This window comes from Bos taurus, chromosome 23 (assembly GCF_002263795.3).
Source record: "Bos taurus isolate L1 Dominette 01449 registration number 42190680 breed Hereford chromosome 23, ARS-UCD2.0, whole genome shotgun sequence".
Lineage (NCBI taxonomy): Eukaryota > Metazoa > Chordata > Mammalia > Artiodactyla > Bovidae > Bos > Bos taurus.
The window spans coordinates 7,096,055-7,123,354 of record NC_037350.1 but is presented as its reverse complement, the minus strand read 5'-3'; the positions used below and the strand labels follow the sequence as shown (position 1 = coordinate 7,123,354).

At 44.6% G+C, this 27,300-nt stretch overlaps 2 protein-coding genes across 3 annotated transcripts; both read left to right on the top strand.

Annotated features, from left to right (window-relative positions):
* Positions 1-538: 538 nt before the first annotated feature.
* BOLA-DOB (major histocompatibility complex, class II, DO beta) lies at positions 539-9,027 on the top strand (the record flags this gene model as incomplete). The annotated part of the gene is given in 6 exon segments (NM_001013600.1): positions 539-653; positions 6,489-6,758; positions 7,204-7,485; positions 8,130-8,240; positions 8,490-8,521; positions 8,679-9,027. Coding segments are annotated over 6 exon segments (816 nt in total).
* Positions 9,028-9,387: 360 nt separating this feature from the next.
* On the top strand, positions 9,388-26,367 carry BOLA-DYB (major histocompatibility complex, class II, DY beta). Of its 2 annotated transcripts, XM_024983393.2 has the most exons (7): positions 9,388-10,572; positions 17,817-17,928; positions 21,763-22,032; positions 24,267-24,548; positions 25,094-25,204; positions 25,457-25,484; positions 26,040-26,367. In XM_024983393.2, exons 1-6 carry the CDS (start codon positions 10,456-10,458, stop codon positions 25,468-25,470), a joined length of 906 nt encoding a protein of 301 aa, XP_024839161.1. In that variant the 5' UTR covers positions 9,388-10,455; the 3' UTR covers positions 25,471-25,484; positions 26,040-26,367.
* Positions 26,368-27,300: the final 933 nt, after the last annotated feature.

Genomic DNA, 27,300 nt, shown 5'->3' with positions numbered 1-27,300 from the left:
TCCCTCTCCTGGTTTATAGGAAATCCTCCTCTCCAGATAATTCTCAGTCTCTTCCATTTTTTCCCCAATAGCCCTTTCCCTGAGTCCTCACAAGGCCCGTGCCTCGGAATGCTGTCCGCTGTCGTCTCCATTTAGATGTTCTCTGTTGGCAGTGTCAGTCACCGCATCATCATGGAGATCTACTGGCCACAGCAGGCCAGGGACCGTGCTGGATGACAAAGATCCACGGTGAACAATCTGCCTTGTCCTTCTGAGACCACATACCCTGTAGAGTAGTTTTCTTTTTTCTCCTAGTCTAGTTTCCAAGGACCTGAACTGCAGTCAGTAATTCTGCAGGTGAAAAATTCTGGAGTGGTATCACATGGTTTTATGAAGGCATCCTACCCAGCACCTAATGACACTAAGCTCCTCTAGCTTGATTGGTTATCTGGATGAGGAGTTTCCAATCCCGGGGTAGACAGAAAGACATCTCTGCTCTGCATGAATATTTGACTGAGTGTGTGTGGCCAAGCCCCGTTCTAAAGAGGTGAAGATTTTCCTGTCTTGTTGGTTTTCTTTCAGAATGAGTCCTAGCTGGGTTCCCTGGGTGGTGACCTTCTTATCCACGGCTCTCAGGCTGGATGCTTCTGTGACTCAAGGCAGAGATTCTCCAGGTAAGAACATAGTGATTTCTTTCTAAGTAAGGCACACATTGACACGGGGGAGAGAGGCCTTTCCCTACAGGTCCAGGCTCCAGTCCAGACAGGAAGCAGATCTGGCTTCAGAGAATCTTCTTTTTTCTCACAGAAAAGCTTTCCCTCCCGCTTTACCACATGAAATGGACCGGCGGGGAAAGGGACTTCCTGTCTCAGAGCCGCTGATTCAACAAAAGGGAAACATATTGCTTGCTCAGGGTCCTTATGGTATTGATGGCCATCTGGAGAACTGGGAAAAATTGAGGCAGGCTGAACATAGCCACTGTCCTTCAGCCAGGAGTTTGAAGATTGTGCCTGCTTCTATTTGTGACTGCTTCTTTATGCACATATGGACTTGACTGCTTCATTGGACATTTTTAAGCCTCTGTAACATGGTCAGATTGTACCGAGCGATTGGACAAACAGGAGAAATTGAATGTGTGATGCCCATGCTCAGGTTGCCAGGTACATACGCTTACTGGTATCTGCCTAGCTGAGAAGTTAAGCTACGCAAGCGTGAAGTGACAGTACATTCCAAAAACATATTTATCAGAAGAAAACAGGACACAGCATTCTAAAAACAGAACCCCTTTGAACGTCAGTCTCGTTAAACACAAAAGAGGAACAAAACCCTAGGGGTGGGGAGGGTGGGTGTGAGGAGATCATTGTTCTTGGAGAACAGAAACCTCTCTGAGCTTATAATTTCTATTAAACAAAAACAGCAACAACACACACACACACAATCAGTAAGACCTAAACTCTGACACAGATCTGGCTGAAAAATAATTATTTTTCTAATTTAGACTGTAAGATGAAAGAGGGAACTGGAGATTAGAGACTCATCTCAGTTTGAGATCAGTCTGGCTGACCCAGGAAGGATGTTGGCCTCCTGACACTCAGCCCAGCAGTTCCTCTGGGCTTAGACATGAAGGCAGGTCTGCATTTGAGGTCAGGATCACCCTTCACATCTCAGCCGAAATGCCGTTTCTTCAGGGAGATCGTCCCCGGTTAATTTGCACTACCAACCCATCTGAAAGTCCTTTTGCGTTGTTCTTAAGTGCACAGAGTGGAGTTCTCTCTCCCAGCGAGCTCACAGCGCCTTGTCATCACTCCCTTCTCTTTATCCTCACTCCCTCCCTTCCATTCCAACTAAGTATCAGGGTGGCTTTAGAAAAGATGTAGCAGTTTTTTGGGTGTATTTAAAATATTAGTAAATGTCATCATGTGTTGAATTACATTCTGCTTTTTAAAAAAGTTTTATTTTTAAAATTAATTTTTATTGGTGTGTAGTTGGTTTACACTGTTGTGTCCGTTTCCACTGTAGAGCAAGGTGGATTAGCTATACACACACATGTATCCCCTCTTTTTTTGGATTTCCTTCCCAGTTGGGTCACCGCAGAGCCCTGAGTCGAGTTCCCTGTGCTCTACAGTAGGTTCTCTTTAGTTTTCTGTTTTATACAAAGTATCGATAGTGTATATACATCAATCCCAATCTCCCAGTTTCATCCCCCCGCCTCACCTCCCATTCCCCACTTATCCATACGTTTGTTCTCTACGTCTGTCTTTATTTCTGCTTTGCAAATAAGGTCATTTATGCCATTTTTTCTCGATTCCACAGACATGCATCAATATTTGATATTTGTTTTTCTCTTTCTGACTTGCTTCACTCTGTATGACAGTCTCTAGGTCCATCCGCATCTCTACAAATGACCCCATTTTGTTCCTTTCTGTGGCTGAGTAATATTCCACTGTACACGTGCAGCACGTTTGCTTTCTCACATTCTGCTTCTTTTCTTACTTGACCCAAATGCTCTTGAGTTCTACCTTGGTGGTGATGTGTGTGAACTGAAGCCCCGTCTTTATTGATGGGGAAGCAGGTCAGGAAGTGGAAGTGTCTGTTTCTATGTGACACCAGTATATGCAGAACTAAAACTCCAGTCAACTGAGACCTAGCCCACGGCCAGGTACCAGTTTCTGTCTTAAAATTACCCATATCTTCAAGTTTAAGACAGCTATCATTATCTTAGTCTGTTTGGACTGCTATGACAAATACCACAGATTGGGTGGCTTATAAACAACAGACATTTATTTCTCAAAGTTCTGGAGGCTGAGGAGTCCAAGATCAAGACTCCAGCCTGGTTGTGTCCTGGGAAAGGCTGTCATCTTGGTTCGGAGCTGGTGCCTTCTCTGTGTCCTGACGTGGTGGAAGGGGCTGGTGCGCTCTCTGGAGCCTCTTCCCTAGGGGTGCTAATCCCATTCATCAGGAGCTCACGCTCCCAACTGAGGTACCTCCCCTGATACCACCAACTAATTCCATCACCCTTGGGATTTGGGATTTCAACATATGAATTTACCATAGTAAACAGTCACACTTTTCCTCACCTATGAAGATTGATTAAATAACTTTGGAAAATTAAAACTGTTTTGGAGAACATGAGCCATTTAGAAATGAGGTACAGTGTATGAAAGTTAATATAGAGCTCAAACTAATCACTACCAATACTAGGAACATACTTTGAGAGTAGAAAATCATAATGGAGAATGAGTTTGATTTTTATTTTTTTACTTATTTACTTTAAATTTATTTTTATTGAAGTACGGTTGAATTACATGTTGTGTTAATTACCGCTGTATGGCAAAGGGACTCAGTTATATGTGTATATATATATAAATATGTACATACTGTCTTATATTCTTTTCCATTATGGTTTATCACAGAATATTGAAGGATTTAGATTTTGTTTTTGATTTGGAGTTTTAAAAATAATTCTTAAAAATTTATTTAATTACTTTACAGTGCTTGGTCTTCATTGCTGCGTGGGCCCTTCTCCAACTGGGACAAGCAGGGGGGTACTCTCGAGTTGCTGTGCGTGGGCTGCTCTTGGCAGTGGCTCCTCTTACTGCCGAGCACGGGCCCCGGGGCATGCAGGTGCAGTAGTTGTGACTCCCGGGCGCTCGAGCACAGGCTCAGTCATTGTGGCCCATGGGCTTGGTTGCTTCTCGGTGGGTGGCATCTTCCTGGATCAGGGATCGAACTCGTGTCTCCTGCATTGGCAGGCGGATTTTTTTTTTTTTTAACCACTGAGCCACTAGGGAATCCCTGGATTTGGATTTTTTAATTCACTCTTCAGTGGAAGTGCTTAATATTAAAGGCTCCAGAGAAGGTTTAAGTTAAGCTTATATTCCTTATCACCATGTTATTACAACCACTAGAACTGTACATATAGGGCCAGTGATGGTGATGATGATGATAAAGGCATATTCAAACCAGGAATTAATATTATTTTGCCCAAAGTTGATAGAGGTAATGAGGTCATTACCTTATTAGAGCCAACAGAGGGGATGAGGTCTCTGAGTAATCGTGCACAGGAAAAGGTACAGGAGAAAATTCTTGAGAAAACCCGTATGAGTGGAAAGTAGAAGGGAAATTTCTACTACTGTGAATTTGCTCTGCATTTTTTTTTAACCCCACCCCCATCTTCCTTTCATTTTACTCCAGAAGGAATATACAGAATGATCCTGCTAATGGCAAGAAAATTGAACTATTCCGTACAGGGATGGTTGGTTTTGACTTGATAATAAGGAGAATTAAAAGTCTGGGCTTCTGCAAGCCTGGGCTGGAGACACTTAGCACTTTCTGGCAAAACACAAACAGTCTATACATACTGGACAAATGATTGTATATTTGTTGAATGAATGTTCGTGTCTCTGGACTCATTTTGACTTGCTTCTTTGGGTGACATGTCTCCTATTTGGCTGGCCTGATAGGCTGCACCTCAGGCTTCTTTCAAAGAAGAAAGGGTGTTCTTTTTTAAAAAAATTTATTGGAGTATAGTTAATGGCAACCCACTCCAGTGTTCTTGCCTGGAGAATCCCAGGGACGGGGGAGCCTGGTGGGCTGCCTTCTATGGGGTCACACAGAGTTGGACACGACTGAAGTGACTTAGCAATAGCAATAGTTAATCTGTAATGTTGTGTTAGTTTCAGGTGAACAGCAAAGTGAATCGGTTATACATATACATACATCCACTCTTTTCATTATCTTTTCCCCCATATAGGCCATTACAGAGTACTGAGTAGAGTTCTGTATGCTGTACAGCAGGTCCTTGCTGTTAGCTATTTTATATACAGTGGTATATATATCTCATTCCTGATCTCCCAATTTATCCCTCCCCTTCTTACCCCTGGCGACCATGAGTTTGTTTTCTATATCTGTACTCTATTTCTGTTGTGCAGGTAAGTTCATTTGTACCCTTTTTTTTTCTGATTCCACATTTAAACAATACCATATGATATTTGCCTTTGACTTACTTCACTTAACATGATAATCTCTAGGTCCATCCATGTTACTGCAAATGGCGTTATTTTGTTCTTTTTTATGGCTGAGTAATCTTCCAGATGTTCAAGCTGGTTTTAGAAAACGCAGAGAAACCACAGATCAAATTGCTAACATCCGCTGGATCATCAAAAAAGCAAGAGAGTTTCAGAAAAACATCTACTTCTGCTTTATTGACTATGCCAAAGTCTTTGACTGTGTAGATCACAATAAACTGTGGAAAATTCGGAAGGAGATGGAAATACCAGACCACTTGATCTGCCTCTTGAGAAACCTGTATGCAGGTCAGGAAGCAACAGTTAGAACTGGACATGGAACAACAGACTGGTTCCAAATAGGAAAAGGAGTACATCAAGGCTGTACGTTGTCACCCTGTTTATTTAACTTATATGCAGAACATATCATGAGAAACGCTGGGCTGGAGGAAGCACAAGCTGGAATCAAGACTGCCGGGAGAAATATCAATAACCTCAGATATGCAGATGATACCACCCTTATGGCAGAAAGTGAAGAAGAACTAAAGAGCCTCTTAATGAAAGTGAAAGAGGAGAGTGAAAAGTTGGCTGAAAGCTCAACATTCAGAAAACTAAGATCATGGCATCTGGTCCCATCACTTCATGGGAAATAGATGGGGAAACAGTGGAAACAGTGGAAACAGTGTCAGACTTTATTTTTTGGGGCTCCAAAATCACTGCAGATGGTGATTGCAGCCATGAAATTAAAAGACGCTTACTCCTTGAAAGGAAAGTTATGACCAACCTAGACAGCATATTAAAAATCAGAGACATTACTTTGTCCACAAAGGTCCATCTAGCCAAGGCTATGGTTTTTCCAGTGGTCGTGTATGGATGTGAGAGTTGGACTGTGAAGAAAGCTGAGTGCCGAAGACTTGATGCTTTTGAACTGTGGTGTTGGAGAAGACTCTTGAGAGTCCCTGGGACTGCAAGGAGATCCAACCAGTCCATCCTAAAGGAGATCAGTCCTGGGTGTTCATTGGAAGGACTGATGCTGAAGCTGAAACTCCATTACTTTGGCCACCTCATGTGAAGAGTTGACTCATTTGTAAAGACCCTGATGCTGGGAAAGATTGAGGGCAGGAGGAGAAGGGGATGACAGAGGATGAAATGGATGGCATCACCGACTCAATGGACATGAGTTTGGGTGGACTCTGGCAGTTAGTGATGGACAGAGAGGCCTGGCGTGCTGTGGTTCATAGGGTTGCAAAGAGTCGGACAGACTGAGCGACTGAACTGAACTGAACTGAATATTCCATTGTATATGCGTACCACTTCTTTTTTAAAGAATGGATGTCTGTTTGCTAAGAGGAACCAGGGTGGGGCCCAGAGGAGCAGAGGCTACTTTGTCAGATTTACTGAGGTCAAAGCCCTCCTCTCCAATCCATATGGTCCATAGTAATATACCAGGTATGGGTTTCCTAAAGATGGGGGCTAGTTCATAGTCTTTTTTTGTTTTTCCAGAAGATTTTGTGACCCAGGCAAAGGCTGACTGTTACTTCACCAATGGGACAGAAAAGGTGCGGTTTGTGGTCAGATTCATCTTCAACCTGGAGGAGTATGCACGTTTCGACAGCGACTTGGGGATGTTTGTGGCCTTGACGGAGCTGGGGAAGCCGGACGCCGAGCGGTGGAACAACCGGCCGGATATACTGGCCAGGAGTAGAGCCTCTGTGGACATGCTCTGCAGACGCAACTACTATCTGGGTGCACCCTTCACCGTGGGGAGGAGAGGTGAGGTGGGAGTTGGGGTCTCCTTGGTGGGAGCCTGGGCGTGGCTCTTCTTCCTTGTCCTGGGCAGTTTCCTGCTTCAGGATATCTATCCATCAGGGTCAGGTGCAGGGGAGACTATATATGACCTGTCCCCAGTTGTGACTCTGTCCTCAGGGGTCAGGTCGCTGTGGTCTTGGTCCCAGATACCAGTTCTCGGCGCCTTTGAGGGCTAGTGTCTTCCTGAACACAAGGAAAATTGTGGGTGTGTCTGATAAAGCCCACATCCTCCTTGCGGACACTGACACTTTCAGTGTCTGAGTCCTGGGGGTGAGCTTTCCCCACATTTCCGGTTGCCACGTGGGTGATCTGGGGAAGAGATTCAGGGCAGAGACAGCCCCTAAAGGCACTCCGGGGTTGGCTTTGTGGATTTCCTTCACCACCTCTCATTTTTTCTCTCCCCTCCTAGTACAACCAGAGGTGACGGTGTATCCGGAGAAGACCCCAGCCCTGCAGCACCGCAATCTGCTGCTTTGCTTGGTGACAGGTTTCTACCCAGGAGACATCAAGGTCACCTGGTTCCGGAATGGGCAGGAACAGAGAGAGGGGATCATGTCCACTGGTCTCATCAGGAATGGAGACTGGACCTTTCAGATGACGGTGATGCTGGCCATGACTCCTGAGCTTGGAGAGGTCTACACCTGCCTCGTTGACCATCCCAGCTTGCTGAGCCCTGTTTCTGTGGAGTGGAGTGAGAACCAGCTTGTACTTTCTGGACCCAGCTGGGGTCGATCTGACTCTGGACAGGGCCTGTGTTACCTCCCTATTCACCTTGGCCACAGCACTAGCTCCTCCCTCTGACCTGAAGGAGTCATAGAAATTGGGGTCGTTGGGCTGGGGTGGAGAAAAATCATGGCAGATAGATATCCTTGGATCTTCCAAGAAATAAGGAGGTCTAATCACCTCGTCACTCACTTCTGGCTTTGGGAACGTGCATCCTCTGGTACTTTGGCCTTGGGATTTAGGGGGGCATTCTTATTGGCCATCAGAATCGTTAACAGAAACTCCACGAGTACAAAACTTGGACCCAAAGATGTATTCTTTCTCGGAACAGCATTGTACTGCTGTCCAGCATGGGCCCTGGGATTTCAGGAGAAAATGTTAGTCACTGTCATGTTCGACTTTTGGGACCCCACGGACTGTAGCAGCCAGGCTCCTCTTTCCATGGGATTTCCCAGGCAAGATTACTGGAGTGGGTCACCATGCCCTCCTCCAGGGAATTTTCCCGACTCAGGGATTGAACCGGGGTCTTCTGCATTGCAGGTGGATGGAGTTTCAGGAAGGAGCACCAAATATTGGGAGCTTTTGGCCAACTTTGAGACCTGTTTCCCTTAGGAGCTCAGTCTGAATATTCTTGGAGAAAGATCCTGAGTGGAGCTGCAGCCTTCCTGGTCGGGCTAGTCTTCTTTCTGGTGGGAATTGTCGTCCACATCAGGGCCTGGAAAGGTAATAAGTTTTGAGGAGCACCCTGCCACCTACCCCCGCCTCCAGCTTCCCCCACTTTCCACTTTTCCTAACGTCTAAGATGTGTGACAGCGGAAGGCTGACCATACTTCTCAGGGATCACTGGGATAATCTTTTCTGAAGCCAGAAACATTCCAGGGAGTCATTGGGGGTCACCTCCCACCACTCAGGATAATCACTTTTGATCCTAATTGATGCATTCTATTTCTTCCTTCTTTTTTTTAATTCCAGGACGTGTGGAGACTCCGTTGCCTGGCAATGAGGTAATGTCTCCTTCCTTGTCTTTGGGTCCCAGATCAATCACCCAGCCTTTGGCAGAGGGAGGGATAAGATGTAAGTGGCTCTGGGTGGGTGCGCTGCCTGCTAAGTCCTTGCCCAGGAGGGTGGGGACCTCACGAGACTTTATCGCTCTCCCTGCAGGTCCCAAGAGCAGTGCTTCCACCACCGTAGCAGCCGCACTAGGTTCTCATTGATGCTTCTCCCTGGGAGCCTGAAGGTTCATCAGGTGGCCCTGGACCAAGTGAAGGACGCTGTGAGGTCAATGTTCAGGATGTCTCATTCTGTGAGATCTTGGAGGAGTCCTGAACTAACTCTGGAGTGCTGTGTTCTGAGATCACGCATCTCTTACCCTCCTGCCCTTTGTCCTCCTCCTTGTCTACACACATCCTCATTCCCAAGGACAGTGCCCTGAAATTCCCCCAAGACCTAGCTCCTTCCAGCCCCAGATGATTTACTTTTCTGTGGTCCAGCCCTAGCCCTCTGAGTCGTGGTCTTCAACTTTCTCTCCTCCAAACGCAGCCCCGAAGTCTTCAGAAGACAAGTGTTCAGATAGTCACTGCTCCCTTTTCATTGTTTTTTGTTTGTTTTTGGCTGCACTGTGAGGCCTGCGGGATCTTAAGCGCTGTGACCAGGGATCAAACCTGTGCCCCCTGCAGTGGGAGTGAAGAATCATCCCCCCCGGACCACTGGAGAAGTCCCGTTTTCATTGATTTTTAAAGTCTTTTTTTCCTTTAAAATAAAACCGAGGTACCAACAACCACGTAAAATGTGTTATTTAATACATGACTTAAGACAAAACCCTTGTAATCAATACCCAGTTCAAGAAGTAGAACTTTTCCAGCTGCTGCAGAAGTCTCTCTGCTGAGGGCCAATCAAAGCTCCTCCTCCCTCTTCTCAAAGGGAATTATACGTTTGCCAACTATTATACACAAGACGGAGGAATAAAAAGGTCTTACTCTTTAGCACAGGGAACTATATTCAGTATCCTGGGATAAACAATAATGGAAAAGAATATATACAAATGAATCACTTGGCTGTGCAGCAGAAATTAACACAATATTGTACATCCACTATAACTCAATAAAATTTGCAAAAGTAATCCCTGGTGGTCCAGTGGCTAAGACTCTGCTCCCACAGCGGTGGCCTGGATTCAAGCCCTGGTCAGGGAACTAGATCCCACATACTGCAATTAAGTTTGCACACCACAATTGAACAAGATCCTATGAACCACAGCTAAGACCCATCGCAGACAAACAAATAAATAAATATTTTAAAAGAGTAAATTAAATTAAAAAAAGTAATCATATCTGGACCATTATAACTGACTGACTGCTAAGTCACTTCAGTCGTGTCCGACTCTGTGCAACCCCATAGACGGCAGCCCACCAGGCTCCCCCATCCCTGGGATTCTCTAGGCAAGAACACTGGAGTGGGTTTCCATTTCCTTCTCCAATGCATGAAAGTGAAAAGTGAAAGCGAAGTCACTCAGTCGTGTCCAACTCTTAGCGACCCCATGGACTGCAGCCTACCAGGCTCCTCTGTCCAGGGGATTTTCCAGGCAAGAGTATTGGAGTGGGGTGCCATTGCCTTCTCCGGGACCATTATAACAACTACTTTAAAAAATTTCTTGGTGGTCTATTTACTCAAGTATAAATTTTTGGACACTCTAGCTTAGGTGTCTCTTTAAAAATTTAAATTTCTTTATTTTTAACCAGATAATTGCTTTATAATATTGTGTTGGTTTCTGCCATACATCAGCATGAATCAGCCACGAATATAGGTATGTCCCCTCCAGCGTGAACCTCCGTCCCACCCCCCTCCCCATCCCAGCTCTCTGGGTGGTCACAGAGCCCTGATTCGAGGTCACGGGTCATACAGCAAGTCCCCCGGCTCTCTAATTTCACACGCGGCAGTGCGCATGCTCCAGCGCTGCTGCCTCAGCTCATCCCGCCCTCTCCTCCCCGCTCTGTGTCTGTCCTCTGTCTGCGTCTGCGTTGCTTCATCAGTGTCACGAGAATGGATGGCTCTAGATTCCGTATGTATATACGTTGATATATGATATTTGTCTTTCTCTTCCTGACTTACTTCACTTTGTATAATAAGCTCTAGGTTCACCCATCTTATTGGAACTGAGTCGAATGTGTTGTCATTTATGTTTATTCACATTTACAGGTTTCTCCTCCATCCCTTTCTGTTCCTATGATTAGCACAGTGGCGTTCCTGAGCTCTTGGCCCACACAGTTGTCTGCAGTCTGGATTTGCTGACTGAGACAGCCGGTGCCGTTTGCCATGTCCCTCTGTCCTCTGCAGGTCTCGCACATCAGCATCTGCTTGAAGAGGTTGGATTAGACTTAGATGTCATTCCTCTGAAACGTCCATAGGTGGTGCTGTGACCTCACCATGAGACACACCCTGCTTGTCTCCGTGAAGTTAGTAACCATTGCCTGGGTCAATTAATTCCCTGGGAAATGTAGAGATGAGTAAGCTCCTGGAGTTGGTGATGGACAGGGAGGCCTGGCGTGCTGCAGTCCATGGGGTCGCAAACAATCGGACTCGACGGAGAGACTGAACTGACTGAACTGAATGTAGATAGGGGATGAGCTAATTCTATCATCCCGTCTTCATTTACATGCATTGTTGCTTCTGTAAAGAGCTGCTTCCCTTCGCTGAGGAGTGGTTTGCCACATGGTACTGCGGAAAGAAAAGATCAAAGTTGAATTCTTCCCCTTGACTTACTAGTGTCCAAGTTAAAGTATTGTTTGTAGTCTCATAAACTCAAGGATTTTAACGGTGACCTCTTAGGATTGGGCTCCACAGGGTGCTTGGGAGGGGAAGGTAATAAGGCGAGAGAGGCAGTCACAGGTCTTATGTGGGTGGGCTTTTGGGGACAGAACAATCTCAACCGTAGCATCCTCGGCAAACCAGGGATGAGCTGAAAGAAGGCTAGGTTTCACGTCCAGGTGAGGGAAATGGTCACAATGCTAGATTAACCATCAAATAAAATTTCCGTTGAGAAAAGTTCAGAAATGTAATCATCTTTTTTTTTTTTACTCGAAGATGTTTATTTCTTTATTTATTTTTTTACTTTACAATATTGTATTGGTTTTGTCATACATCAACATGAATCCGCCACGGGTGTAGATATGTTCCCCATCCTGAACCCCCCTCCCACCTCCCTCCCCGTACCATCCCTCTGGGTCATCCCAGTGCACTAGCCTCAAGCATCCTATATCCTGCATCAAACCTGGACTGGTGATTCATTTCTTATATGATATTATACATGTTTCAGTGCCATTCTCCCAAATCATCCCACCCTCTTTCCTCTCCCACAGAGTCCAAAAGACTGTTCTATACATCTGTGTCTCTTTTGCTGTCTTGCATACAGGGTTATTGTTACCATCTTTCTAAATTCCATATATGTGCGTTGGTATACTGTATTGGTGTTTTTCTTTCTGGCTTACTTCACTCTGTATAGTTGGCTCCAGTTTCATCCACCTCATTAGAACTGATTCAAATGTATTCTTTTTAATAGCTGAGTAATACTCCATTGTGTATATGTACTATAGCTTTCTTATCCATTCGTCTGCTGATGGACATCTAGGTTGTTTCCATGTCCTGACTATTATAAACAGTGCTGCGATGAACATTGGGGTACACGTGTCTCTTTCAATTCTGGTTTCCTCGGTGTGTATGCCCAGTAGTGGGATTGCTGGGTCATAATGCAGTTCTATTTCCAGTTTTTTAAGGAATCTCCACACTGTTCTCCATAGTGGTTGTACTAGTTTGCATTTCCACTAACAGTGTAAGAGGGTTCCCTTTTCTCCACACCCTCTCCAGCATTTATTGCTTGTAGACTTTTGGATAGCAGCCATTCTGACTGGCGTGAGATGGTACCTCATTGTGGTTTTAATTTGCATTTCTCTGATAATGAGTGATGTTGAGCATCTCTTCATGTGTTTGTTAGCCATCTGTATGTCTTCTTTGGAGAAATGTCTGTTTAGTTCTTTGGGCCATTCTTTGATTGGGTCGTTTATTTTTCTGGAATTGAGCTGTAGGAGTTACTTGTATATTTTTGAGATTAGTTCTTTGTCAGTTGCTTCATTTGCTATTATTTTCTCCCATTCTGAAGGCTGTCTTTTCACCTTGCTTATAGTTTCCTTTGTTGTGCAGAAGCTTTTAATTTTAATTAGGTCCCATTTGTTTATTTTTGCTTTTATTTCCAATGTAATCATCTTAAACCCGAGTTGGCTTTGCTTAGGCAACCATGGGTAGCTGCTCTGAAAATGTGATGTGGTACTCCTACAGCCAGTGGCGATCGCGGTGGAATTTAAGTTGGTTTTCTCCAAGTTCAAGAAATGCAACAAGGCAAATGGTTGTCTTAGGAGGCCTTACAAATAGCTGTGAATAGAAGAGAAGTGAAAGGCAAAGGAGAAAAGGAAAGATATACCCATCTGAGTGCAGAGTTCCAAAGAACAGCAAGGATAGATAAGAAAGCCTGCCTCAGTGATCAGTGCAAAGAAATAGAGGAAAACAACAGAATGGGAAGGATTAAAGATGTCTTCAAGAAAATTAGAGAAACCAAGGGAACATTTCATGCAAAGATGGGGAATAAAGGACAGAAATAATATGGACCTAACAGAAGCAGAAGATATTAAGAAGAGGTGGCAAGAATACACAGAAGAACTGTACAAAAAAGATTTTCACAACCCAGATAATCACGATGGTGTGATCACTGACCTAGAGCCAGACATCCTGGAATGCGAAGTCAAGTGGGCCTTAGGAAGCATCACTACGAACAAAGCTAGTGGAGGTGATGGAATTCCAGTTGAGCTATTTCAAATCCTGAAAGATGATGCTGTGAAAGTGCTGCACTCAATATGTCAGCAAATTTGGAAAACTCAGCAGTGGCCACAGGACTGGAGAAGGTCAGTTTTCATTCCAATCCCTAAGAAAGGCAATGCCAAAGAATGATCAAACTACCACACATTTGCACTCATCTCACATGCTAGTAAAGTAATGCTCAAAATTCTCCAAGCCAGGCTTCAACAGTATGTGAACTGTGAACTTCCAGATGTTAAAGCTGGATTTAGAAAAGGCAAAGGAACCAGAGATCAAATTGTCAACATCCGTTGGATCATGGAAAAAGCAAGAGAGTTCCAGAAAAACATCTATTTCTGCTTTATTGACTATGCAAAAGCCTTTGACTGTATGGACTACAACAAACTCTGGAAAATTCTTAAAGAGATGGAAATACCAGACTACCTGAGCTGCCTCTTAAGAAATCTGTATGCAGGTCAGGAAACAACAGTTAGAACTGGACATGGAACAACAGACTGGTTCCAAATAGGAAAAGGAGTACGTCAAGGCTGTATATTGTCACCCTGCTTATTTAACTTCTATGCAGAGTACATCATGAGAAACGCTAGGCTGGAAGAAGCACACGCTGGAATCAAGATTGCTGGGAGAAATATCAATAACCTCAGATATGCAGATGGCAGAAAATGGCAGAACTAAAGAGCCTCTTGATGAAAGTGAAAGAGTAGAGTGAAAAATTTGGCTTAAAACTCAACATTTAGAAAATGAAGATCATGGCATCTGGTCCCATCACTTCATGGCAGATAGATGGGGAAACAGTGGAAACAGTGTCAGACTTTATTTTCCTGAGCTCCAAAATCACTGCAGATGGTGACTGCCGCCATGAAATTAAAAGACACTTGCTCCTCAGAAGAACAGTTATGACCAACCTATACAGCATATTAAAAAGCATAGGCGTTACTTTGCCAACAAAGGTCCGTCTAGTCAAGGCTATGGTTTTTCCAGTGGTCATGTATGGATGTGAGAGTTGGCCTGTGAAGAAAGCTGAGCGTCGAAGAATTGATGCTTTTGAACTGTGGTGTTGGAGAAGACTCTTGAGAGTCCCTTGGACTGCAAGGAGATCCAACTAGTCCATCCTAAAGGAAATCAGTCCTACATATTCATTGGAAGGACTGATGCTAAAGCTGAAACTCCAATACTTTGGCCATCTGATGTGAAGAACTGACTCACTGGAAAAGACCCTGATGCTGGGAAAGATTGAAGGCAGGAGGAGAAGGGGATGACAGAGGATAAGATGGTTGGATGGCATCACCGACTCAATGGACATGAGTCTGAGTGAACTCCGGGAGTTGGTGATGGACAGAGAGGCCTGGTGTGCTGCAGTCTATGGGGTCGCAAAGAGTCAGACACGACTGACTGACTGAACTGAACTGAACTCTCCAAGTTCATGGAGGGAATCCCCGTGGAAATCTGACATTTTCTAAGGGGATTTCCGCACTAGCCTCCGCATCTCCTTTTTCTCGTATTACCTCTGTCTGCAAGGCTCTGAATGGACCAATGGGGGACATGGAAATTCATGGAAGGGAAAAGAGGTGATGAGGTGCTTTCCAGTCCAGCCAGAGAAGCCCTGTGTTTCTGTCCCCTCACGGCCTGTATCCTTCCCTCCATCCTTAGGCCACTGTTCCTAATTCTTGCTGTCACCGACCTTACAGAGGAAGTCTGCAGCTGTATCGGTACAGATCTGGGTGAAGGACACATTGAATTTAATATTCTATAAAAGGATCTTGTAGATACAAACCCAAATCTGGTTTATTATAACTCGAGTCAACAAGAAGCAAGTCCATTTGGCAAACTGACTGTTCTGTGACCTCAGGGCACTGACCAGCTCCCCAGTCACCACGAGATGTCACCTCATCACAGGCTCTAAGACCTAGAAGGGACAGTAGCGATGATCCAGTTCAACCCACGAATTTTTCAGAGTATAATGGAGGCAGTCCTGCTAGAACTGAGCTTCAGGAGACAAGGAATTCTTTCTTCTTCCCCACCACTGATGGATTCCCGGTGCCTAGAACAGAGCTACTCAATAAATGTTGATTCAGTGAGAGTAGGAAGTCAAAAAATTCAGGCACACAGACGAGATTAGAAAAAGAAACACATTTCTCTTTTTGATAGTCATATAAAAAATTGAAGCCGTTATCTATTCTAGTAAAAGTAACACAGGCCATTCTGTAGTACATAGCCTGTCCATTGCTGTTCATAACAACTGGCCTCTAGGGTGTATATCAATTTTTACAAATTTGGAAACATCTACTAATTCAGTTTCTTCATTAGTTTCTGCAAAGTGAAAAAGAGAATACCCGTTTCACTTTCACTTTGTAATTTGAAAGAGGAAAGGTATGACAGAAGAGTTCTCTAGATACGATTGGCAAAATTAACGCAACTGGTTGCCCAAAGATGGTATGGGTGAAAAATGTGCAAACTTCAAAAATATTGCAAAGAAATTGATTAATTAGTAGATGCTAATGAAGACGATCACGACTTAATGACTAAACCACCAGGAAAGGAGACAGTGGTTTGGAGAATACCTAAGATTGCTGAGGTTGGCAGAAATAAAATCACAGAACAATTTCATCATAATTCTTGGTTTCCAGATTAGATACAAAACAAGACATTGGGTTCTCCGATAGGAGAAGATTCTGATGGTGACACTGAAGTCTACCCATAGAGCAAAGATTCTGAGATGCTGGCAAAAGAAGTTAGTGCTTGTCCTCAACAAACTTCCGAAACTCATAAAACTGGCCTTTCATAGATGTGCTCACCAGAGGAGTCTCTCTTGACTGTTCTCCACTCCTCCAGTCCATATCCACTGCTTTTCCTTCTCAGTCTTTATTTCCAGGTCCACATCTGTCTATGAAAGTGTGTTAGTTGCTCGGTCATGTCCGACTCTTTGCAACCCCGTGGACTGTAGCCCACCAGGCTCCTCCATCCATGAAACTCTCCAGATAAGAGCACTGGAGTGGGTAGCCAATCCCTTCTCCGGGGGATCTTCCCGACCTGGGTCTCCCGCCTTGTAGGCAGATTCTTTATCATCTGAATCATCAGGAAAGCCCCTCTGTCTATACTCGTTGCCAAACAGGATCATTACAAGGACTACCCAGAATCAAAATATTTTCTTGCTCCAAAGAAGACATACAGATGGCCAAAAAGTAGATGAAAAGATGCTCAGCGTCATTAATCATCAGAGAATTGGAAATCAAAACTACAATGAAGTATCACCTCACACTGATCAGTGTGGCCATCATCAAAAAGTGTACGAACAAAGGCTGGGGACTTCCCTGGTGGTTCAGTAAACGAGGCTCTGCCTCCAGGGTAGAGTGGCTCCTGTATGGCCCCCAGGGACAGGCAGCGTACGGATGTCTCTGCTTCCCCAGTGGGCTGTGGGGTGAGTGGTGGTGGGTCTGTGGATGGGGTTTAGGCGAGAACTTACATAATGTTATCAACCAATACTACTTCAAAAAAAAGATCTCTACTAGAGATTATATAATTTGTTGAAGGTCACAGAGTCTATTTGTTGTAGATTTCTTTTACTCTACAGCATGTCAAATAACTCTACATTATAATTTTCAGTGGTAGCATAATACTTCTTGTATGAAATTATGTTATAATTCATTTGCAAGTCCTCATTAGATAGTTTGTCTTCTTCTTAATTTTGAAAAATTTAAAACCTTTTTTCTATGTTTTATTCTATTATTTTTAAAAATTAATTTTTATTGGAGTATGGTTGCTTTATGATGCTGCGTTAGTTTCTACTGTACAGCAAAGTGAATCAGCCATACATATTCATTTATCCCCTTTTTTGGGGTTCCTTCCCATTTAGATCACCACAGAGCATTGAGTAGAATTTCCCTGAGCTATACAGTTACAGAGTTCATCCTTTTGATACAAGTACATTTTCCTCAAAATCTGTTGTTTTATGTCATATCTCATGGTGTCTCATAAGTCAAGGAAGGTAGTGAACAGCTTTTAGACAATTATCTTCTTTTCCAAGGAATATCATTTCATTTCTTTCTACCTCCATACAGTCAAACCTTGAATATGAGAACCAGAAAAGTTGAAAAAATGTCCCAAGAAGAAATACGCCAATTCACTTTCCTTTTCTGGTTCCTAAAGTCTCCAAACACATTTTCAGCGACCCAGTTCAGTGGGTTTTGGTGATGACCTAGTGATGGGTACCTATCAACGGTGTATGAATACTTTTTGAATGGAGAACTTTCTTTGAAGGTGTTCACCCAGAGACAAATGAGATCCCAAGTCACCGGATTGATTGGCCTTTCGCCTAGGCGCTGTCCAATCCTAAAGTTCACAGGTTTCCTCATTTTCCTGCTCTGCAAAGTGAAGCGTCGGGTCCGTTGGTAGCAGCTGCGGTGACTGCCAGAGCTTCCCTTACACCATTTCTGTTTCAAGGCTGGAAAGATGAGGGTGACCATCCCCAGGAACCCCGGGACTGTGGCTGGAATGGTGATGGCTGTGTTCCTGGTGCTGAGGATCCCCGAGGCTCACTGCAGAGACGCTCCGAGTAAGTGCTCGACGGCTGCTTTTCAGAGCTCTCCAATCTGGGAATTAACCTCCGATGTCTGTTTGGTTTAGGGTTGGATGCAGTGCACTCTGGCCAAATCGCAGGGAGAATTTATAAGAGCTTCTATCAAGGTCCAGGGTTCTCCTCTTCAGAAAAAAGAATGTTGCTAGGTTCCTTTTTTCAACCTCTGCATTTGGAGGAAGGCTAGTGTCTCTCAGGGAAAAGATTTTGGGATCGCAGAGTTCCGGCAGAAAAAGAGAAAGTCCATTTCTACACCAGAGGCCAGGCAAAACAAGAAGTGTTAAGACTGCTCAGAGAGTCAGTGGCAAGGATTTACTGTCCTAGGTAACTCTTTGGGGTGAGGGGTGTTTATGTCCGCTCTGACTGAAGGTTGGAGAAATTCGAGACAGCTTTAGTCTCTGCAGCTTCACTCTCTGAAGAGGGTGAGCTCCTTGAGTGTGAGCTGCAGGTCCTCAGGCCCTTTGTCAGGTCTGAGAGGAGAAATGGGAAGGGTCCAGGCAACGATTGTCACTAATTCTGAGTTTATGTACAACCCCGAATCCCTGTTGCTGTGGAATAGGGCTGGGAGACTACTGAGAAAAGAAGAGAATTAACATTTACTGCGCTCTCCAGTACTCTCTCCTGGAAAATCCCATGGACGGAGGAGCCTGGTAGGCTACAGTCCATGGGGTCGCTAAGAGTTGGACATGACTGAGCGACTTCACTTTCACTTTTCACTTTCATGCATTGGAGAGGGAGATGGCAACCCCCTCCAGTGTTCTTGCCTGGAGAATCCCAGGGACGGGGGAGCCTGGTGGGCTGCTGTCTATGGGGTTGCACAGAGTCGGACACGACTGAAGCAACTTAGCAGCAGCAGCGCACGCACAAATTTCCAAACCCCGTAGTAATACATTATACACATCTTTCTAAAACACAAACACGCGCACACAGATGACTCTGGGGTAAGTGTTACTAGCCGCTGTTTATTTTTAAACATTGCTTATTTTGGAATACAACATTATTTGTATAACGCAGACATTATGCAAAACATATATGGAAAGTTTAATAAAAGTGATACAGAAATATCCAAAAAACCAACAACCAGGTCTGAAATGACTATGCCCAGCACCCCAAAAGACCCCCACGTCTGTCTTCCCAATCACACCCACTTCTAATTTCCAGAAGTCAGCTCTATTATGACTCTTATAATCTTAATATTACTGCTTTTCTTCGTGGTTTGGACATATATGAACATATCCTTAAACAGTATACATTAGTTATTTCCTTCTTTAAATGTTACTACAAATTTTTTATTGTTACCAAACTGTTTTTTGTTGAAGAATAGTTGGTTTACAGTGTTGTGCCAATTTCTGCTGTACAGCAAAGTGACTCATTTGCTGAGTCACATTTACACACATTCTTTTTTTGTTCTTTTCCATTAGGGTGTATCACGGGATGCTGAATAGAGTTCCGTGTGCTCTACAGTAGGACCCTGTTGTTTATCCATTCTGAATGTACTAGTTTCCACCCCCAAACTCCCAGTCCATCCTCTCCTTCCCCACAAGCTGCTAGAAACCACACACCTGTTCTCTGTGTCCGTGGCTCTGTTTCTGTTTTGGAGACAGGTTTGTTTGTGCCGTATTTTAGATTCCACGTTTAAGTGATATCGTATTATATTTGTCTTTCTCCTTCAGACTCACTTCATTTAGTATGATAAGCTCTAGTTGCATCTGTTCCATGAATGGATTGTCTCACTTCTCAGGATAATGTTTGAGATCTGTCATAGATCTTTCATGTAACAGTCATCAACCTGTTTTCATTGTTGTGTAGGAGATTCCATGTTATGAGTGTGCTACAATGTACTTACCCATTCTTTTTTTTTCTTTTATTTGAATTTCAAAGGTAGCACATATTCATTGTAACAATTTCAAACCTTATTAATATGAAGTCAAAAGTAGAAGTAACTTCTTTCCCCTTCGTCTCCCCTTCCCCCACCCCCAATTCCACTTCCTGGAGAGAATCCCTTTATCAGTTAGGTGATAACTGTCCAGATTTTTCTCCGTGCAATGGCAAATATATATGTTAATTGCCAAGCTTATCTCTGCTTGCTGTCTCACAGGACATGCAAGCTTAACAAGGACAAATGGACTGTGGACTTTCTCCACTAAACTTCTTTCTCTCCCAGATTTTCTCCTCTTTCTAAATACCACCACCATCCCACCCAGACGTTCAGGCCCTGAGGCTGGGAGATATTCTTGAGTCTTTCTTCACTGTAGGATCCCAAGTCCAATCTGCTAGCTCTACCTCCAAAATGAGCCCCTGTCCAGACACTTGTCACACCCTCCACTGCCAACCACCTGGTCGAAGCCTTCATGTACTTACCATTTCCATGCGCACCTTTGGATTGCTTCTACTTTTCCCCCTGTGTATCCTGAAGCCTATGAGCCTGCTTTTTCTTCGGCTATATATTTAGAATGGAATTGGAGGTTCAAAATGGAATATGTATCTTTACAACAGAATATGCAAAAGTTATTCAAATTGATTGCTTCTTATAAAAAGAACCCAGTTCTTGGCACTTTTGATATTTTAGATGTTATGCTTTCATATCTGGTAGATATAGAGTTCAGAGAAGGTGATGGCACCCCACTCCAGTACTCTTGCCTGGAAAATCCCATGGATGGAGGAGACTGGTAGGCTGCAGTCCATGGGGTTGCAAAGAGTCAGACACGACTGAGCGACTTCACTTTTGCTTTTCACTTTCATGCATTGGAGAAGGAAATGGCAACCCACTCCAGTGTTCTTGCTTGGAGAATCCCAGGGGTGGGGGAGCCTGGTGGGCTGCCGTCTCTGGGGTCGCACAGAGCCGGACATGACTGAAGCGACTTAGCAGCAGCAGCAGCAGCAGATATAGAGTCGTATTTCACTGTATTTTTCTTTTGAAGTGTAGTTGATTTAATGTTGTGTTAATTTCTGCTGTACAGCAAAATGATTTAGTTATACATATATATATATATATATATATATACATTCTTTTAAAAAATTATTCTGTTCCACTATGGTTTATCAGGGACATTTAATACAGTTCCCTGTGCTGGACAGTAGGAACTTATTGTCTGTCCATTCTTACATAACAGTTTGCATCTGCTCATCCCAAACTCCCACTCCATTCCTCCCCTCCCAAAGGCACTGTCTGTATTTCACTGTGTTTTTAACTTGAATGTCTTTGATTTTAATGAGCATGGGCAACTCTGCCTCTGTTTATTCTCTACTTGTGTTTAGTCTTTATTGTAGTACCTATTTTGACATTTCTCCTTTCTTTTTCTATTATAGTATCTGTCTTATTTGTTTTTAAGAAATAAAAAAAATACTATACTCCAAACCAAGCACATGGTCACCACATGCTTTGCCAATATTTGTTGGCGCTTCCTGGCTTGTCTTCTTTATTCTCTTAAGATATTTTTTGATGAGCAGAAGCTGTTATTCTAATGAAGTTGATTAATAATTTCTTCTTTATGGCTTGTCATTTTCATGATTTGCTTAAGAAATCCTTTATACTTCCAGAGTCATGAAGATGTTCTCAGATTTCATCTCTAATGTATTGGTAGGATTGCATTTCATACTCAGAGCTTTAATTCATCCAGATTTAGTTTGTACAGGGTGTGAAGAATGGTCTAGCTTCATCTAAATTTTTCCCGGGGATACAACTCTGAGGGTTGAGAGCAGATTTTATTTAATCCTTTGGTATTTCCCTTCTGTTGTCCATGCCTCCCTAAGACAAGTGGCTGGTTGGGATGCAAGGCTGAACTAAATCTCACTCCACGGGCTCTCCCGCAGAGAATTTCGTGTACCAGTTTAAAGGCATGTGCTACTTCACCAACGGGACAGAGCACGTGAGGCTTGTGGCCAGACAGATCTACAACAAGGAAGAGATCCTGCACTTTGACAGTGACCTGGGCGAGTTTGTGGCTGTTACAGAGCTGGGCCGGGTGTGTGCGGAGATCTGGAACACCCAGAAGGACCTCCTGGCGGAGTTTCGGGCCTACGTGGACACGCTGTGTAGACACAACTACAAAGAGACGGCCGGCTTCACTGTCCAGCGGAGAGGTGGGCTTAGGACGGGCCGAGATGCCTTCACACAGAGCCTTGTGGGGAAGGACGCAGGAAAGTGGGCTTTTGTGGTTTCCCAGCATCTTGGGGGGACCAGGAGGGGTGTCAATCTCTAAGGAGGAAAAATGTTGGAAGATCTGGCAGGGCAGACTTGGGAGGGTGTGAAAATCATTGGGGGCTTCCTTGGTGGCGGTATTGGTAAAGAACCCACCTGCCAATGCAGGAGACGTGAGACGCATTGGGAACAGTGACTGGCAACTGCAATCCTTCGAATGTCCCAAGCCCTGGCCGTATCTGGTGGGGCTTCTGAGTCCCTCTCATCTCCTAGGCTCCACACCTTCCTACAGCATCTGAGTCTTGTGTACTTCCTTCATCCTTACCCTCGCAGAAGTAATTCCTCCTCCTTAAAATGCTCTCCTTTTCTCCACCTTCCCTTTCTTTCTCTATTGAAATCTCTCATCCTTTTAGTCCCAACCTCAAGAGCAGTGCTTCTGTCAGCTTTGCTGGGGCAGCTGGGTGGAGCTGGCCTTGGTCCTCCAGCTGTGAGCACAGCACACTCGGCATATATGTACCCGTGCGCATGTATGGTAGGTATATACAGTTTAAACGTTATCCCGTCTAGTAGCAGATGCAAGCTATCATATACCGGATGGATGAACAACAAAGTCCTGCTGTAGAGCACAGGGAATGATGTTCAGTATCCTGTGATGAACCACAATGGGAAAGAATATGAAGAGAGTCTATATGTGTACACATATATAATTGAGTCACTTGGCTGCACAGCAGAAATGAACACATTGTAAATCAACTATGTGGTGGTTTAGTTGCTAAATCGTGTCTGGCTCTTGCGACCCCATGGACTGTAGCCCCCCAGGCTCCTCTGTCCACGAACATCTCCAGGCAAAAATACTGGAGTGGGTTGCCATTTCCTTCTCCAAAAAAATCAACTATACTTCAATAAAAATATCAATGGTACTTCAGTAATATCAACCCTACTTCAGCAAAAATTATCCAGTCTGTGTTACAAAGACCTTTCACATAAATGATCTTGTTCAAGAAACCAATGATTGCTAAACAAAGGTATTCTTCTCTTACAAAGTAGGCTAGCATATAAGCTAAATAAACCCAGAGCTGGAATTCTAATAGGCGACAAATATTTGTTATCTTTGTGTGTGTGTATGCAAGCATGTTAAGAGAGCATTATTTATAACAAAGCCTGAAAACAACCCAACTTTTTGTCAAGAAACAAATTGAGGCATAGCTATATAATAGACTACTATATAATATAGTATATAATAGACTATATATATTATATAATAGACTATAATATACTATATAATAGACTATATAATAGACTACTATATAATAGACTACTCAGCAATAAAAAGAAATAAAGAGGGATTTCCCTAGCGGTCAGGGATAGTGGGGTCACCCACACCTTCCAGTGCAGGGCTAGTGGGGTTCTTGGCCAGAGAACTAGGATTCCACATGCCGTGTAGCAACTAAACCCATGTGCCAAACAAAATATCCATGCTGTAATGAAGACTCCCCTGCCACAGCTAAGACTTGATGCAGCCAAATACATAAATAAAATGTTAAAAAAAGAAACAAGCGAATGGACAAATGAACTGAGTTATAACCATACAATAGAATGCTATGCAGCAATGAAAGGAACGGGAAACCATTACGTGGATGGATCTCATAGAAATTATGTTGAGATACAGAAGCCAGAAACAAAATAGCACATATGGTAATGTTCCATTTACATTAAATTACAAACATGTAAGATTAATCTATGGTGTTGGAAATTAGAATAGTAATTGCCTCTGGTTAGAGGTGGTGGTCGGATAAGGCAACGGCACCCCACTCCAGGACTCTTGCCTGGAAAATCCCATGGATGGAGGAGCCTGTAGGCTGCAGTCCACGGGGTCGCCAAGAGTCAGACACAACTGAGTGACTTCACTTTCGCTTTTCACTTTCATGCATTGGAGAAGGAAATGGCAACCCACTCCAGTGTTCTTGCCTGGAGAATCCCAGGGACGGAGGAGCCTGGTGGGCTGCCATCTATGGGGTCGCACAGAGTCAGACACGATTGAAGCGACTTAGCAGCAGCAGCAGAGGTGGTGGTATACCTGTTATCTGGTCTACTGTAGTTTCTAAGGACAGACCGCAGCCCCTGGTAAGAATTTCTTTGTCGCCTCATTCTCTAATTTTGTCTCGTTTCCTCCTAGTGGAGCCTACAGTGACTGTCTCTCCAGCCAGTACAGAGGCCCTGAACCACCATAATCTGCTGGTCTGTTCAGTGACAGATTTCTACCCTCGCCAAGTTAAAGTCAAATGGTTCCGGAATCAACAGGAGCAGACAGCTGGAGTTGGGTTCACACCTCTTACTCAGAATGGGGACTGGACCTACCAGATTCACGTGATGCTAGAGACAGTTCCACAGCTTGGAGACGTCTACGTTTGCCACGTGGACCACCCCAGCCTCCAGAGCCCCATCACAGTAGAATGGCGTAAGGGCCGCTTCACTGACCCTACGGACCCGACAGGAAAGAAAAAGTTCAGGGAGAGCGCTGGGTCTGGTGGGGGTGGAGTCCGTCTTCATCCCTCGTGTCCTATGTAACTCCCTGATACAATTTCTGGGCTGGAAGTGACCGAGGACTAGATCCCAGTATCATCTGTTGAGTCCTTATCTCATTTCCCCCCCCCAAGATGTGATGGTGGTCCCTTCACACGACCGGACCCCTCTCCCCTCTCCTCCAGGCTGCAGTTCAGCCTGAGTAATGTGCCTTCTGAAGTGTTCAAGCTCTGGGCTTTGACGTAGAGGCTGGTATCTGAAGTGACCCGTGGAGGACAGACAAACAGATGGACATGCCTCCTTGGGGCTACCAGCCTCCCCCCACCATCCATCAGAGCCCCCCGGGATCTTTGCCTGCCCTCCCCTCTTCTGTCTGGTTTCTGATCCCCTCTGTCTCTTATACACACAACCAGACTCCAGGCTTCCAGACGAGGATGCTGTGGGCCGTGGGGACACTGACGTGAGGGCTTTTACTTCCAGGGGCACAGTCTGAATCAGCCCAGAGCAAGATGCAGAGCGGAATTGGAGGTTTTGTGCTGGGGCTGATCTTCCTTGGTGTGGGCCTTTTTGTCCACTTTTGGGATAAGAGAGGTAAGGCGCCTTGGGAGAAAAAGGGGGAAGACAGGTGCTGGGCTGAAAAGCCTCTGTTGATCCTTCTCTAGTGACTGTCTCAGTGACGTTGGGGTGATCTTCTTTTGTGGCAGTTGAATCCTTATTGTATGTGGGTGGGAGCAAAGAACGCTCTGGAACTGCCCCCCTCATTTCCTTTCGGAGGCTGAGATAAAGAGAGATGTTATTTTCTCACCAGCCGGGTGAATGAGTTTTTATTTCCCTTCCTTCCAGCTAGCCGATCCTGAGGCCTCATCCACAGGTAAGACCCCTCCCCTTCTGGTCCGGAACAATGACACACACAAGATAGAAAAAGTTGTGGAGCGGGTTGGTCTGGACTCTGTCACCTGCCTCTGTTATTCCTTTCTTGGTCCACACCACATTCACTCATGTGAGTTGCGGTCAAGGAAAAGTCTGGAACCTTCTGTGCAGTCTCTGCAGGAGACCTCAGAAGTGGTTTCTCCAGAAGAGGACCCAGCCTTTCCTATCAGCCATTCAGGAGTGTCTGAATGATGCCCCAGACTCCACCATGACAGGAAGTACTCCTGAACTTTCCCGTAGGAGAAAGGGTAGGACCCACAGTTTTCACCCATCTGATAGTCCATGACCTGTGCTCAGAAGCTGGCCTCGTGGCCCTTCAAGCTGAAGATGTGTGTTCACTTTGGTAGAATATGGTCCTTCCTTAGTTCCAGGAGACATAGTGAAGAGCAGATGTTAGACGAGATTAATCTCAGTGTCCCCAAGGGAGCCAGAGGGGCTAGGGCTGAGTCTGCTTCAGGGGTGGGTGTGACTTATGAGTCCTGCGTCTGTCCTCCAGGTTCTTCTTCCTGGGGTCTGTCATGACTCTTCTCTGATCTTGTCCTGCGATTCTTCTCCGTGGTTCCTGCCTCCCTTCTCTCAGGACCTGTGAACAAGCCAGCTCCGCCCGCATCATCCATCAGGACCTGACTCCCGGTGACCCAGAAGCAGCTGTCATGTGCTCTTTTTGTTTCGATTTTTCCTGGATTTCTGCCCGTGACTCGGCTCTCCTCTTTGGCTCTCTGAGCTGCCTGCTGAGTCTGTTTGAACCATAAATGCCCTCAACAGGCATTTCTGATCTCGTTCTCGTCTGAAGACTGCCCGTGAATTCAGTGTCAGACTCTTATCTGTCCATCAAATAGTTTTCAAAATTAAATAGATTTGTGTATCCCTTGTGTTCCCAATTCTTATTGAGTGTGATGGTGGAATTCTTATTGAGTGGTGGTCCTGGGGAAACACTGACAAAGAAAAGGTCAGATTCTCAAGTTCAGTTATGTCCCCAAGAAGGTCAGATCCAGGCAAGGAGACTAGAAAGTCATGGGTCCCCATCCTTGGTCTAATTCAGGTATCACGTAACAACATGAAGTGAGGTGTGAAGTAAATTCAGTTTTCCATCGTCTGTGGGTCCCGGAAGCTGGGATTGTGTGCAGCAGACTTTTCTGGCTTCTACTACAGTCTGACAGGTTTTTATATATTTGTGTAAGTGAAACGGTTTGGTCCCTTCATGGACCCAATGCCCAATGTGATGAATCAAACTGATAGCAAATATCTTCTGTCAAGTGCACTGTCTCCCTGGGGCAAAAGATCAATAAAATTATTGCTCATTGAATCCAAACTATCGGAATGTATAATCAACAGTGGAAGCTTTTATTAGCAAGTATTTTTTTCCAGTGCATATGATGAAAACTCTCCTAAAATCAGCCTAACGGAAAACATTCATTTGGGGGTTTCATGTAATTGAAAAGTTTGTGTTCGGATTTGACTTCAGAAAAATGCCTGGATCCCAGGGCGTCAGTGAGACCATCCCCCCTCTCTCTTAGCCCATCTCTGGGCCCTCTCCCTGCCTTCTGCCTCAGTCTCTCCTCTCAGCGTACCTCTCTGTAGCTCTCTCCATCTATATCTCTGTTTTCCTCTTTCTGTCTTTCTCTCCATTTCTCTCTTGCCATCTGTCTGAAGGACCCTTTCTTTCCCTGTTAATCTATTCGTGGGTTTTCCTGTCTTTCTGTCTCTGTGAGTGCTTTGTTTCTTCTATCCATGTTTCAGCTTTGAGTGTTTCTCTT

Excerpts from the sequence above, each read along its gene's own strand:
- BOLA-DYB (XM_024983393.2), top strand. The coding sequence starts at position 10,456 with ATGCTCCAGCGCTGCTGCCTCAGCTCATCCCGCCCTCTCCTCCCCGCT. Across the intron at positions 17,929-21,762 it reads TCACTGCAGAGACGCTCCGA|AGAATTTCGTGTACCAGTTT; the intron begins GTAAGTGCTCGA and ends GCTCTCCCGCAG. Across the intron at positions 24,549-25,093 it reads CCCCATCACAGTAGAATGGC|GGGCACAGTCTGAATCAGCC; the intron begins GTAAGGGCCGCT and ends TTTTACTTCCAG.